This window comes from Hypanus sabinus, chromosome 9 (genome assembly GCF_030144855.1).
Source record: "Hypanus sabinus isolate sHypSab1 chromosome 9, sHypSab1.hap1, whole genome shotgun sequence".
NCBI classification, from domain to species: domain Eukaryota; kingdom Metazoa; phylum Chordata; class Chondrichthyes; order Myliobatiformes; family Dasyatidae; genus Hypanus; species Hypanus sabinus.
Genome location: NC_082714.1, coordinates 4,674,028 through 4,690,200, shown reverse-complemented (window position 1 = coordinate 4,690,200; position 16,173 = coordinate 4,674,028). Strand labels below are relative to the sequence as shown.

Below are 16,173 nucleotides of genomic sequence, written 5' to 3'. Positions count from 1 at the left end.
CATGACTATGATACAGAAACTTGACAGCTGTGGGTGGAGTGGTTCTTGTTGCCTTCACCTGGGTCGGTACAATTGCAGTTTATACAGCCACCTGTGAACAGAGTGTTACACACTGCACTTTTGCCCACTTTGCTGAGGGAGACCGAGATTCTCAGAACCCAAGTCTGATAAAATGGAGTTGTATCCATGCCTATCAGAGTGTCACAAGAGACATGCTGGATATGTTCTTATTTTTCAGAGCCTGTAACTCAGTGACACTTACAGATATTACACTGCATATCCATACCATAATGAAAGCACCAAGAAGTAAGTTTCTTTTCCCCTTTATAGTACGAAGGTCTTTCACGTACGGAATTGAGTATGTCAAGAAACAAATTAAGGGGAAGAAAACAGAGCTAGACTGATACATTTATATGGAATATTCACAAATTTCTCATTAACTTTGTTCAATATTGTTGAAGATATGGATTAATCACATTATTTTAAAGCATAATAAACATCAACACTTTGTTGGAGCTGTGAGCATCTCTGGTCTACAGGGATCGTGGATCATATCATTGCTTCTACCTTTCACTTAGGGCAATTAGTGCTATATCTCCATCCACTACACAAGGGACTTCAGAAATGAAGATCTCTTCCTTGCTTTTGGTGTGGGGACAGCGTTCATGCCACCTGTCAGTGTTTGATGATGCTCAGTGCTACCACAGGCACAGAGAGATCAGGAGCCTTACTGAAAGGTGGGTTCTGGCCTGCAGTGGCTGAACAATAACAGAACCATAAACACTTACACAAATGGAACTACAACAACGTGACAGCACCTTCAAACTACTAAAGGCTTCAGGTGCCCTGATACAATTAAGCCTTTTCTCACTAGCCTTGAACAATACACACTGGTGGCACGCAATACTTAAATACAATACACAAGTCTAATATCATCTACCAAAGATATTCTCCTTGACCATAGACCACTTTCTCACATCAACAGTAATGCATCATAATGGATTACAAATACAAAGTCACAGTTGCATGGAGGTATTTACAATGGTTTGAATGTGAAAGTAAACAGTTGCCCCTATTTTGCCCTCAGCTGCCTCGCTGTGTGCCTGCTGTTTTTGCAAGAACAGCCCAACCACCGCCAGATGGCCGGAACACAGATATGTACAAACATCCTATATTAATGCACAGCTCAGGTTCCAATGATATGGTTCACCAATTAAAAAAAAATATTGCACTTATCCAAAATATGACCTCTCTTGTGGAAGGCAACAATTGCACTGTCCCAGAGTCCTGAAACTGTATGCCTGAACTGGCGATCTTGGAATGATTTCATGATTATTCAACTTGTAAATTCCAAGCAAAAGATAAATGCTCTAATTCAGGTTGTGTTCTACAAAACTTGCTTCCAAAGATGAAGTCAATATTCTATAAACTTAGTTTAATCCAAATAGACACAATTCACCCATAAACTCTGGTAACAGGAGCCCTTTAAAACAGGTGAGCTTGTGAACAAAAGCAGCTGCTTCTGTAAAACTGACTCCAAGCTATAAGTGGCCTCATGTAGCAATGGTTGTTTTAAGGGCTTTTTCCTTTAAATTAGTGTAATTTAGTGCTAAATTAGTGTAAGCAGCTATCAATGGTTTAGTCTTCAATAGCTTCCTGCACTGAAGGACAAGCTCACCATTTTTATGCCCCCACTTTGTCACTTACTTGTCATTGGTTTTAGGACCATATAACATTAAGTGTCCAGTTAGCAAATGTTATCATTATTTAATTTAATGCTCTAGCTTGGATTATTGCCATCTGGGAGGTTATATATTGTTTTATGAACTTTTTCTACACAAACAGTTCTGAAAGGTTGATCTTAAAAATGAACAATCTTTTGCCAGGAATTATGGTAGCCTGTGGGAGTCAAGCAGTAACTGATGTCCAATCTGCTAATATCCCTAAAACACCTCAAGGGAAAAAAAATGACCAAGAAGAAAGATGGAAGTTGTGGCCCTGAGCCATGCTCCGTGCAAATGTGCGGAGATGACTGATGAACCTTTATCTATTTAGTATTTAATCCATTTATTGTAAGCATGATAACTCTTCCACTAAAATAATGGACATGACCAGTTTTTGAGTGTATGATTGCTAGTAATGGCCAGAGGCTTTGAGCATAAAAATGTGTTATAATTGACATTCCAACTCCTTTTCCACAATTGTTGGAACACTGGAATTTTTACATTGCTAACAGAAGGAAAGAATGATACAGATAAACACTACTCTTAAATAAGGCACCATAAAAAAATTAGTTAAGCCCACAACCACCTCTTTGATTTAAGTTGGTCAAGAGGTTATCTCTTAAGATATATGTTAAAGGATTTTTTTCCCCGCTCAAAGAGGCAGCTTACACTTTATTATGCCTGGCTGGGGTGCAGCAAGTTTCTGAATGAATCTCAACCTTCTGGTTGTGATATGAGAATGTAGCCAGATAATATACAGGACACATTGCAATCAGTCCTTGTAAACAAATGAGTAGCTGCTTCCAAGAGTTTGATAGTAACACTGAGAATTGTCATACAAATTTAAAAACATTATGCAGAATACTGAGGGGGAAAAAGCTTAGTTGTGCACACATTTGTGATTCTGATGGAGATTGAATATCCATAAAACCATTTAGGATATGCACTGTTGGATTCCAGAATCAGCCATGCCAATCATGTTGAGGTGCCAGGTGCACTGATGCCAGCACTGATGAACCAATCCCCAGCTTGCCAGCAATAGCTGCCAAAGTTGGCTTTAAAGAGGGAAGGGAAATTCAATTGGGTCATGCCCTCTCTGTTGATTTATAGGAATAACTGTTTCTTGAGATAGAATCTGCACAACTATTTGGGTTAGCTGAGGGCAGTAATTGGTATGGAAGATGAATGAATTTAACCTGCAGCATGCAAAGACATCTCACCAAAGTAAAATAGTGCACTTGATAAGAAAGATTGTTCTCCCATCTGCATTTAGCTTGAAAAGTGCAATTTGAAACAATACTGAAATGATAAATGAAAAAGAAAAGCTTATGGAAATGTGCATAAATTAGATTACAAAACAAACTCTTTTGTTTTTAGCACTGTGCATTAATTAACCTGTTTTCTCCAGTTGGCAGCTCCCCACAAGCAGTATTCCAACCTCACTGTGACTCAGGAGTCACAAGAAACTGTAGATGTTGGAACCCACAGTAACAATCCTCTGGAAGAATTCAGTAGTTAGACAGCAACTGTGAGAGGAAAGGAAATCTTGAGGCAGGTTTTCAACCCAAGATGTCAACAATTCCTTCCCTTCCACAGATGCTGCTTGACTTGCGGAGTTCTAGCAGATTGTTTGTTGCTCAATGACCCAGACTGCACTTAAACAGTCTCCCATGTCATTAGAGCATACAATTTGATAATGTGCACACAGGTACTTCATTCCTCATTGCAACTTAATAAATGAATATATATAATTATAAATTTAGAAAGATGGTAAGGGTTAGAAGTTTGTCCCAAGCACATGGGTAGTTTTGCTCACTAAACACAACATCCGAAGTTTAGTTCCACTGAAGTCAGAAATGAAGTACAAGTAGCAAATGCTTTTGCATCATGCACATGAACAAGGACAAATTTCTAGCTTGTTCTTGTAATACAACTGAAACACAGAGCTAATTCACATAATGGTGCATCCCATCCTTACAGAGTGACCAATTCTGGATCCATGAAGTTAGATCTTTTGCTACTGATAGGTTCATGATAGGTGAAACTGGCATGAAGTCAGAAAAATACAGACGGTACTATATAGACAAAACAAAAACAGAGAACACTAAGATAATCAGTATCTATAGAAAGAGAAAAGAAATTAACATTTAAGATCAAAACTTATCATTAGCTGTCTCTCTCTCCTCAAAAAGTTGACTGATATCTCCAAGTTTGTTTTTAATTTAGATCTCCATCAGCTACTGTTATTTTTAGCATTTTGAGCACCATCATGGTGGACTTCTGACTCAATGGAGTCTGAAGCAAAAATAATACTGCACTAACAAACATCTTAGCAGGAATCCAATATTGAAGACGCTACACATAAAAAAATGGATGATATGATTGTAGAGATTTCATGAGACAGGATACATCCCAAAGATGCCTTCAATTGGAAACATTGTCCTGGAAGCCCCACACTTCCAGTGTACTGATCTGAAAAGTTTCTGAGCACAGAGGAAGGTTGTCAAAGGTACTGGAGTGTCCAGTTGTGCCGTGATTCAGGTTCTCGTCGATGTACAATGCAGGACAGCCACCACCACCTGGTGGGAGAGGCAATAGTAACACCTTAATTTCTCAATGACAAGCTTAAAAATTTAGCTAACTTAAAAGCAAGCTTTTTAAAAAATATATAATGGTATAGGGAGGAGGAATAATTATCTGTTGTTACAGATCAAGCATATCATTTCTGTTCTAACCACTCGGCATTGGCTTCCTGTATCTTTTAGAATTGATTTTAAAGTTCTCTGACCTGTTTTTAAAACTCTCAATGGTCTGGGACTGGAGTACATCACAGATTCACTTTTGTTTAATAGTCCTGCTTGAGCGCTCTGTTTTAATTTAAGAGACTAGCAGAAAAAGACCAATCTCCCTTCAAAAGGTAATTGGCAGGTCAGCTTTTTCTAAACCACACTCAGCTGTGGAATTCAATGCCTAAAACTGTAAGGGATGCAGGTCAGTTGACACTTCTAAACAGCAGCTCAAAACCTATTTAGTTAATCTTGTTTTTAACTAACATTTTTGTCTTTTATTTTCATGTTTGCACTCTATCTGTTGTAAAGTACTTTGAACTACATTGTATAAAAAGTGTTCTATAGTATTATTATTAATAATTATACCTGGCTGGGGCATTCAATGTGCTGGAAATACTGCATGAAAGAAATCAATGGAGGAAGCAGGGAAGGGCTACAAGTTTGATTCTAATTTTAACTGCCTTGCTGGTTAAGTGCTTTGTTGTATGTGACTGGAAGGAATCAGATATTTAAAGGCTGGATTCAATGAGGCTATCTAGTATAATTAATAGACAAAACAGTTATCATTGTCTTAACCTCACTTACCAACTATAATGGAGTCTGGATTTCCAGCCATGAACATGGATGTGGCTTTGGTGGTCAAGCTGAAGTGACGAGTAGCAAGAAAAGGTGATAATCTGTCTGAGGGGTCTTCACAGGAAGCGAGTAAACCCGGCTCTTTACAGGATTCAGCATCCAAAACACTGGGCTGCTCTGGTGAATCTGCAAATGAGTCTGAGCAACCTTTAGCCACTTCCAGCTCGGGATGCTTAATGATAACCCATTCATATCGCACCATTTCAGGCTGCAGCTAGGAGTAACAAACATTACAATTGCTATATAAGACAGAGACAATGAATGACAAAATGATTTTGATTCCCAGTAACTTCAAAGGGTCTGTTTCTAGTCCTGCATTGACTTTACTGGATGACTAAGAGACACAACGACACAAGCATTTATATAGAACACAGTACAGTACAGGCCCTTTGGCCTACAATGTTGAGCCAACCTTTTAAACTACTTTAAGATCAATTCAACCCTTCCTTCCCATACAGCCCTCCATTTTTCTTTCAGCCAAAGTCTCTTTTAAATGCCCCTATAATGCGTTTGCCTCTACTATCACCCCAGCAGCACATTCGACATAGCCATCACTCTATTAAAAAAATCTACCTCTGATTTGCCCATACTTTCCTCCAATCACCTTAAAATTATATTGTCTTGAATTAACCATATAGCATTGTTAATATAGTCAAACACTTGAGGGATTTCAGATATATAGTGGATTCCGGTTAAATGAGACACACAGGGACCAGTATGTTTTGGCCCAATTTGCTGCTGTCCCATTTAGCCAAAGTTTCATGGAAATTTTTAAAAAGGTAAAACAAAAAGACTAACTACCATTTAACTGAGTAACAAATTATGTATTTATATGAAACAAATTAGAACACTGCCGATACTACAGGTGGTTGTCCATCATATCTGACAACGACAAGAAACCTGAGTGGGAGAGTTTTTAAAGTGGAACTGTACTGGTTCCTTAAGGTTGTTATAGCTGGGGTATGGTAATGGGGATAAGCACACACTACTTATTAAATGCTCCAATGGTGTGCACCTCAAATAGCCTCTGACAACCAAGTCTAGCTCGTGGCCTTCGTGTGTGGCTCAGCTACCAAGCCCGGCAGAACCATTTCTACTGACAGAAGGGACAAAGGCAAGTTACTGGCATCTTAAAACCAATCGCTTCGGGCAGATGGGGCTCATAGGCCGTGGTTGTCAGCTCACCTAGGAGAAGGAAATCTCTGACCTCAAACCTCCGCTGCTTTGCGGCTATACCCATTCATGGGGAAGACTTTGTGAGTAAATCCCGTGAGAAAAATCTGGAGCTGGAGTCCTTAAGGCAGTCCTACATTGAGTTCAATGCTGACTGGCAACTCCTGCGACACTGTTGATATCAAACTATATTGTTCTCTGCTGTTCCTTTGGATTTATCAGATGCGTGGAGAGGGGGAGTTTGCTACATGGGCAACAGCTTGCTCTCCATATCGTACTGCCCAGGCTTGTGTATCTGGACAGCAAGGACACAATATCCATGGTCAATTCTGGCAGATGGAGGTCACAGAAACTGAGTAAGTTGTACTCTCTCGACTTCGAAAGTCTGGGTCCAATAGTACACCCTCCCCCAACTTTTTCTTCTGGCATCTTCCTCTTTCCTTTCCAATCCTGAAAAAGGGTCTCAGTCCAAAACAACCACTGTTTATTCATTTCCACAGATGCTGCTTGACTTGCTGAGTTCCTCCAGCATTTTGTGTGCATTGCTTTGGATTTCCAGCATCTCCAGACATTCCAGTATTTCTGAATTGTCTTGCTGCTTATTTCTCAACAGCTATCAGTGTCAAAAATCAGTTTTTTTGAACACAAACAAATGCAAATACTGCTATTTAAAATTGTTCACCCCAAGTACAGAGTAGTATCTAACAGCTACAAAAGTGCATGCAACCGACACTAGTTAGCTGTCCAGCAACAGTTTCCTGTACCAATTAAGCTGGGCAGCATCTCAAATAAATGAAGGAAAATATGGTTATTTTCTTAATTAGTTTTTGTTCTTAAAGAGTTGTCTCAAATAAGTGGCTGTCCCAATTAACCAAGACCTAATTAACCTGAATCCACTGTATTACCAAAATAAAGCAAAACTATGAGATTAAATGAATGCACATTTAGAAAACTATGGTTAGCATGGCTTGTCTTTAATGAATCTGTGTTGGCTTTTCTTTATTACTCAATATTTGTCCAAATGATTAGTAGCTTTGTCACAGATGCAATAATCACGAAAAAAATCAGTGTGTCATCTGCTCTAATAGTTTTTTTGTGACGGTACCACGGGAGCATAACGAATAATAGGTTAATTGGTCATTGTAAATTGTCCTGTGATTAGGCTGGTGGGTTGCTGGTTGGTACGGTTTGTTGGGCCGGAAGGGCCTGTTCCACATTGTATCTCTAAATAAATAAACATTTTTTAAAAATGTGTCCCTTATTTATTTTGAATCTGTATTCTTTCAGTTTTAAAAGAATGAGGGGCAACCGTACTCGAACATACAAGATCCTAAGGGATGTTAGCAGGCCAGGCAGCATCTATGGAAAAGAGTGCAGTTGACATTTCGGACCAAGACCCGTCATCAGGACTGGAGAAAAAAAGATGAGGAGTAGATTTAAAAGGTGAAGGAGGGGAGGGAGAAACACAAGGTGATAGGTGAAACTGGAAGGGAAAGGGGTGAAGTTAAAAAGCTGGGAAGTTCATTGGTGAAAGATACAGGGTTGGAGAAGGGGGAATCTGATAGGAGAGGACAGAAAACATGGAAGAAAGAAAAGGGGAGGAGCACCAGAGGGAGGCGATGGCAGGCAAGGAGATGAGGTGAAAGGGGGAAAAGGGGAAGGGGGCGGGGCATTACAGGCAGTTCAAGAAATCAATGTTCATGCTATCAGCTTGGAAGCTACCCAGACAGAATATAAGGTGTTGTTCCTCCAACTTGAATGCAGCCTCATCACAATAGTAGAGAAGGTCATGGATTGATGTATTGGAATGGGAGTGGGAAGTGGAATTAAAATGGGTGGCCACTGGGAGATGCTGCTTTTCTGGCGGATGGAGCGTAGGTGCTCAGTGAAGCTGTCTCTCAATCTATGTCGGGTCTCACTGATGTACAGGAGGCCACACGGAGCACCAGACACAGTACATGACCCCAACAGACTCACAGATGGTGTCGACTCACCTGGAAGGACTGTTTGGGGTCCTGAATGGTAGTGAGGGAGAAGGTGCAGGGCAAGTGTAGCACTTGTTCCACTTGCAAGGGTAAGTACCAGGAGGGAGAACAGTGAGGAGGGACGAATGGACAAGGGAGTCACATGGGGAGGACTTCCTATTCCCATTCCAATATGTCAATCCATTGCCTCCTCTCCCTCACTATCATTCAGAGCCCCAAATAGTCCTTTCAGGTGAGGCGACTTTTCACGGTGCTCCTGGTGTAGCCTCCTGTATATTGGTGAGACCTGACGTAGAATGGGAGACTGCTTCGCTGAGCACCTATGCTCTGTCTGCTAGGAGAAGTGGGATCTCCCAGTGGCCAGCCATTTTAATTCCACTTCCCATTCCCATTCTGTTATATCAATCCATGGTCTCTTCTACTGCTGTGACAAGGCCACACTCAGGTTAGAGTAACAACACCTTATATTCTGTCTGGGTAGCCTCCAACCTGATGGCATGAACATCGATTTCTCGAACTTCTGGTAATGCCCCGCACCACCCCCCCCCCACCTTCACCATTCCCCATCCCCTTTTTCCCTCTCTCACCTCACCTCCTTGCCTGCCTACCACCTCCCTCCGGTGTTCCTCTCCCCTTTTCTTTCTTCCATGGCCTTCTGTCCTCTAATAGAGTCCCCCTTCTCTAGCCCAGTATCTCTTTCACCAATCAACTTTCCAGCTCTTTATTTAACCCCTTCCCTTCCCGTTTTCACATATCACCTTATGTTTCTCCCTCCCCTCTTCCCACCTTTTAAATCTACTCATCTTCCTTTTCTCTTCAGCCCTGATGAAGGGTCTCAGCCTGAAACATAAGTTGTACTCTTTTCCATAGATGCTGCCTGACCTGTTGACTTCCTCCAGCATTTTGTGTGTATTGCTGGGATTTCCAGCATCTGCAGTTTTTCTCTTGTTCCTAAGGAACGTTGCAAGTTTTCCCTAGCAGGAGAGTCACAAACAAGGCAAGAGAGCTAGAAAATAAGGGGTCTGTCAGTTATAACTGAGGCTGGAGAAATGTCTTCACTCAGGGCAGTGAGGCTCTGGAATTTTGTGCCTGAGTGGATTGTTAGAAATAGTTAAGACAGAGATGGATAAATTTTGCACCATTAGAAATTTGAGGTATTATGGGAGTTCAGATCAGTCACAATGATATTGAATGGTGGGGAAGTGCTGAAGGATGGCTGGTCTACTCCTGCTCGGTTTTCTTGTGCAACACTCCTGTGAAGACCCTTGGATATTTTGATACATTAAAAATGTTACTTAAATAAGTTTTTGTATTATAATTTCCCCCTAGCTTTCTGCACCTCTGGTAAGAATACTGTGGAAAGTATAGCCAGGAACAGGAACAGTTCAAGTTTAATTTGCTTTTGTTTATTTTTTTTATTATCTGCAAAATTTATCCTCTTTTGCGAATTGGATAAGTGGCAGTCTTGTGACGCGTGCTTTTTAGTGAATTCTGTTGTGATTCTTTGCTTTGTGGCTGCCTGCAAGAAGATGAATCTCAAGGTAAAATATGGTATACATACTTTTGATAATAAATTTGAACTTTGATCAGCTGCAACATGATTTTTGTACTCAACACCCTAAATGATAAAGGCAAAGAGCATTTGCCTTATTTGCTTCCTTATCCGATTGTGTGGTCACTTTCAGGGACCTATATACACTTGCACCCCAAGATCCCTCTGAACATCAATGCTTCCAAGTATCCTGCCATTTACTGCAATCTTTCCACTTGTATTTTACCTCCCAATGGGAACAGCAGCACTTGTCTGGATTAAACTCCATCTGCCATTTCCCTGTCCACATTTCCAAGTCATTTGTATCCTGCTCAACCCTTTGTCAACCTTCCTCATCATCTACAATTTTAACAATTTTTGCGTTGTCTGTAAATCTTACTAATCAGTTCACTTAAATTTTTAATCCAAATTATTTATATAAATCACAAAACAATATCTCAACTCCAATTTTTAAAACAGTCAAACCAATGTAAACTACAGACTGTAGAATAATCAGCAAATAGATCCATCAGAAAGCCTTATGGTCAGTCCTTACTGTCTAGAAGATTAAAGTGAAAAACCTTGATAGTTAATACAAAGTTCAACTTTTCCAATGGAACAACATATCAGAAAATGATGGCAATTTTAACCAGTAAGGAGCTAAAAAATTATAACTAACAGCATTTAGCATTTGTTAAACTCAAGGGCATTGTATTCAAGAAATTACAAAGACAATTCGTTCCAATGACACAGTACATTTACAGAGAATGTGTAGTCAGCAAACACTTTAGCAAACACTTGCTGTTTGTCATGGTGCCATTTATGTGCCAAAGCTGAGTTAGCATGAATTTCTGGCCTTTCAGAAGCAAGGAGCCAAAAATAATGCAGCAATAGCAAAAAGGAAATGACTGTCATACCTTGAACACAAAGCATTCCCCTGTGCCAAAATAGCTTAGCTTGTTTCCTTCCCGCCTTCTTTCTCTCCAGTCAGTTGAAAGGTAGGCTCCACAGACCTGTTAACATAAGGACACAATGACAGGTTCAGCCAGGGCCCACCAGATTTACAATAACCCTAAACCCAAAGGATGACAAGAGCTTGTCTGGCTCCTTCCTGAAGAACACAGAACATGGTGGCATACTTTATACTAACCACTAGGCTATTGTGTCGCCTAACATCTATAACATTCTCAAACCTACCATTCATACATTGTATATTCATATCTGAGTCATCGGAACCAGAGTACTAACACTTTCATAGAACAGTAAGCACAGAACAGGCCCTTTAACATAATCCAAAATCAATTGAAGCCTTTCTTCCCATATTGCCTATTATTTTTCTATCATTTATGTGCCTACTCAGAGTCTCTTAAATGTCCCTAGTGTACCTGACTCTCCCACCACCCCTAGCAGCATGTTCCATGCACCCACAACTCTTTAAAAAAAAACTACCTCTGACATTCCCCCTGTACAAGTAGGAAGTGATCTTTTTTTTTACAACATATTCAGTGATTTGTGAGGATAAAATCAGGCCTATGAGGTGTTACGTAGTTAAACCATTTTTCCCAGTATAAATCAAATTGTTCCAACTTATGATTAACAGATGCTGTTATCTTCTCCATTTTGTAAATGTCCATTGTAATTTCCATCCATGCTTTTAAGGTTGGGCTCTCCTGTGATAACCATTTCCTAGTAAGAGGCTTTTTACCAGCCACCAACAGTATTTTCATTAAATATTTATCTCTTTTCAACCATTCTTGAGGTATATACCCAAATATATGGTCTTACTCTCTAAGGGTAATTCACATTTAAAGATGTCTTTAAATGTACATTGTGTATCCCACTCCAAGTTTTTGATAATGGGGCATTCCCAGAAAATATAATTATGGTTTGCATTTTGATTTCCACAATTTCTCCAGTAAACAGGGAGGTTACTATTATAATGGGATTTCTGAGAGGGTGTAATAAAATATCTTTAAATTTTTCTGTCTAACCTCCCTCCATTTCTGTGAACTGGTACACTTCCATTGATACCTCCATATTATTGTCCATTCTTCCTCAGAGTGTCACCTCTTTCTAAGGATTTGATTTCTTTTTTTTAAACCAACAGAGCCACCACATCTCCTCTAACTATCTGCCCACCCTTACGATACAATGTGTATCTTTGGATGTTATGTTCCCATCTATCACCTTTCAGCCAAGACTCATTGATGCCAATATCACACCTGCTAATGTCTAACTGCACTACAAGATCTTCTACTTTATTCTGTATACTGTATGCATTCAATGCAACACTCTCAGTCCTGTATCTGTCATCCTTTTGATTTTGTCCTCCTTTTAAACCACAACTCATCCCACTGACTGCAATTTTGTCCTATCATTTGCCTGTCCTTCCTGACAATCCCACGATATATTGCTTCTTCTTGTAAACCAACAGTTTCACATACAAGCAGAGGTAATCACACTGCAGCTCCAGTTCCTCGACACCTTCTCTGAGGAGCTGCAGCTCAGTGCAACTGGTGCAGATGTGGTTATCTGAGAGGCTGGAGTTCTCCCAGAATTCCCACATTTCACTTAAAGAACACAACACAGCTCTTGGAGCCATTCTCTAAATCTGCACTAACAGGCAAAAATGAAGAAAGAAGATGACACTTACCTCAACCAAAACTTATTGCCGAGGCCTGATGAGACAAAGCTTTCCCATTTTAACACAGGTTCACTCACATAACCCTTGCTAATGAACTGTAACTGAACTGCTGAAAAAAGCCAAAATCCCACAAAAGTTTCTTTTTAAAGTCTGGCTGAGTGGTGCCACAACAACCACCTCTCAACTCAATGTCAGCAAGACCAAGGAGCTGATCAGGAAGAGAAAAGTGGAGGTCCATGAGACAGCCCTCATAAAGGTGAACAGGGTCAGCTGCTTTAAATTCCTCTTTTATCATTTCAGAGAACCTATTCTGGGTCCAGCACGCAAGTGCCATTACAAAGAAAGCACGGCAGTGTGTACTGCTACTGTCTTAGATTGAGAAGATTTGGCATGTCATCTAAAACAATGACAAACTTTTATAAATGTGTGCTGGAGAGTACATTGCCTGGTTGCATCATTACACACACACACACACTTCGATAATATATTTACTTTGAACTTTGAATTTCAAACCAATATTTAGTTTTGGACTTCAACTTGAATCTATGGAAAGTAATTCTTAAAGAATGTCCATAGCAAAACTGATTTGTTCAAATAATAAGAAATTAAAGCCAAATCCAGAGTCTCCCCTGGAAGCTTTAGATCATTGTGGAATTTCATTGATTTTATTGTGTTTCTCTTATTTACTGTGAATGCCCAGAATAAAACAAATTTCAGGGTTGTAGATGGAGACATACATGTACTTTAATAACAAATTTATTTTGAACTTTGAAGTTCCATTACTGTTGTCAGACATAGCTTTCTCTGGCAACAGTAGCACCTGCAGGTTCTCATTGGGTTGGCGGACATCAGGATTCTTGTACCTATTATCTTGACCTTTAACATTTGCCAAGCTTCTCGGGGATAATACTTCCATTTTATAGATCTTTTCTGTGTTTTATTTACCACTGATACTTGACATCACAATACTACTTGGCTTCAAAAGATTCGAAATCCACATCTGATATAGTAAACATGGCACCTACCTCATCCTGAGTTGTTTTGATGAGAATGATGGTTGGCTCATAACCCTCACAATGACTGTAAAATCTGAAAATCAAAAGAAAAGCTCACTTGGGTTCCTTAAGCAAAACTGTGCCTTAGTTTTGCTATCTTCAGGCTGCTATTCTAAATGTATACCTCCAAACTAGATTGAATGTACAAATTCAGCAGATGGTTGAGCAAACGGTTGTAAGTGGCAGTCCCTAACAACCTGTGCTGCAGGCCTTGTATAAACTGTGTCAAATCCTCTGTCGCTAAGCTCCACCTAGCCATCCAGGAGTCACTTAAAAGACCCTATCGTTTCTGCCTCCACCATTGCCACTGGCAGCCCATTCCATGCACTCACCATTCTCTGTGTAGAATACTCACCCCTGACATCTGTACCTACTTCCTAGCAGCTAAAAACTATGCCCTCTCATGCTAGCCATTTCAGCCCTCAGAAAAAGCCTCTGACTATCCACACGATCAATGCCTCTCATTATCTTATACACCTCTATCAGGTCACCTCTCATCCTCCGCCACTCCAAGGAGAAAAGGCCAAGTTCACTTAATGTATTCTCATAGGGCATGCTCCCCAATTCAGGCAACATCCTTGTAAATCTCCTCTGCACCCTTTCTATGGTTTCCACGTCCTTCCTATAATGAGGCGACCAGAATTGAGCACAGTACTCCAAGTGGGGTCTGACCAGGGGTCCTATATAGCTGCAACATTACCTCTCGGCTCCTAAACTCAATCCCACGATTGATGAAGGCCAATGCACCGTATGCCTTCTGAACCCCAGAGTCAAACCGTGTAGCTGCTTTGAGTGTCCTATGGACTCAGATTCCAAGATCCCTCTGATCCTCCCCACTTGCAAGAGTCTTAGCATTAATACTATATTCTGCCATCATATTTGACCTACCAAAATAAACCACCTCACACTAATCTGGATTGAACTCCATCTGCCACTTCTCAGCCCAGTTTTGCATCCTATCAATGTTCTGTTGTAACCTCTGACAGCCCTCCACACTATCCACAACACACCCAACCTTTGTGTCATCAGCAAATTTACTAACCCATCCCTCCACTTCCTCATCCAGGTCATTTATTAAAATCACAAAGAATAGGGGTCCCAGAACAGATCCCTGAGGCACGCCACTGGTCAACGGTCTCAATGACCCAGAATATGACCCGTCTACAACCATTCTTTGCCTTCTGTGGGCAAGCCAGTTCTGGATCCACAAAGCAATGCCCCCTTGGATCCCAGGCCTCCTTACTTTCTCAATAAGCCTTGCATGGGGTAACTTATCAAATGCCTTGCTGAAATCAGGCTTGTAAGGCATGACCTGCCTTTGACAAAGCCATGCTGACTATTCCTAATCATATTATGCCTCTCCAAATGTTCATAAATTCTGCCTCTCAAGATCTTCTCCGTCAACTTACCATAAGATTCCCCCCTCAGTCTTGTAAACTCCAGTGAATACAGGCCTGGAACCATGTAACACTCCTTACATATTAACCCTTTTATTCTTGTGAACTCCCTCTGGACCCTCTCCAATGCCAGCACAACTTTTCTTACATAAAGGTCCCAAAACTACTCACAATAAACCAAATGCAGTCTGACTCATGCCTTATCAAACCTCAGCATTATATCATTATAATGGGAATCTGCATATGATGCCGAGCAGTGATGTCCAACAAAGACGTGGCTAACACAGTAAGTGTGGAGTCAGGTAAGGGTCTACAGACAGGGAAGAGGGAGAGCTAGACGTCAGGGGCAGTAAATGAAAAGTTGGGGCAGGCTCCAGATAATGAAGTCCAGGTTGGATCACTCTGGGGTCAAAGGCCAACAATTCCAGACATGGGTTGGCAGGCGCTGAGAACAAAGTCCTGTGATCCCCAAAGTCAAGGACCACGGTTGGCAAACCCCGAGGACCAGTGCCAGTGATCCCCAAAGGAGGGAGGGTGAGGGGGTAGGAAGGGGTTTGTTTGCTGTTGTTGAGTCTGTCTTGCTGTATGGTGCCTGCATGTTGTTCTGCAGAACATTATAAGCATGCCATGTTGTTGCTGGAAGCAGAGTGACCGTTGTGGGCTGTCCCCACCACATCCTCAGACTGCATTAGTTGTTTGCGCAAACTGTATTTCATATTTCACTGCATGTTTTGATCTACATGTGATTAATAAATCTAAGCTAATCTTAAGTGAGTCAATAAGTTTTCCAGTATAGAACACAGTACTTAACAACAACCTCAGCTGTATTTTCCTTCAACCATCAGGCTGTTGAACCAGAGGGGATAACTTCATTCACCTCAACACTGAACTGTTCCCACAACCTATATACTCCCTTTCAAGGACTCTACAACTAATGATCTCAATATTTACTATTTATTATTATTTTTTTCTCTATCTGTATTTGCACAGTTTGTTATCTTTTGCACATTGGTTGTTTGTCCATCTTCATTGTGTGTGGTTTTTCATTGACTCTATTGTGTTTCTTTCTAGTTACCATGAAGTCTGCAAGATAATGAATCTCAGGGTAGATTATGTACATGCATGTACTTTGATAAAAAACTTACTTATAGATTTGTCCATCTTGTGACTATTTTGTAAATCACACAGGAAAAAAAGTGTTTGAAATTATACAAAATCTTCATTACAAGGAGCTCATAT

At 40.5% G+C, this 16,173-nt stretch overlaps 1 protein-coding gene and 1 long non-coding RNA gene across 4 annotated transcripts in view; one reads left to right on the top strand and one right to left on the bottom strand.

The window, feature by feature from the left end:
• Nucleotides 1–231: 231 nt before the first annotated feature.
• Nucleotides 232–16,171, top strand: LOC132399019 (uncharacterized). The gene is made up of 3 exons (XR_009513859.1): nt 232–306; nt 6,545–6,678; nt 16,006–16,171. It is a non-coding gene; the product is annotated as an uncharacterized LOC132399019 (long non-coding RNA).
• tbc1d24 (TBC1 domain family, member 24) overlaps nt 300–16,173 on the bottom strand; it is a 73,740-nt gene continuing 57,866 nt past the window's right edge. For all 3 annotated transcript variants that reach the window (XM_059978895.1, XM_059978894.1, XM_059978893.1), the window contains exons 4-7: nt 13,508–13,571; nt 10,756–10,851; nt 5,099–5,363; nt 300–4,303 (exon numbers count right to left, since the gene is read on the bottom strand). In XM_059978895.1, the coding sequence (XP_059834878.1) occupies nt 4,149–4,303; nt 5,099–5,363; nt 10,756–10,851; nt 13,508–13,571 (580 nt within the window). In that variant the 3' untranslated portion in view covers nt 300–4,148. The remainder of the gene's footprint in view (nt 4,304–5,098; nt 5,364–10,755; nt 10,852–13,507; nt 13,572–16,173) is intronic.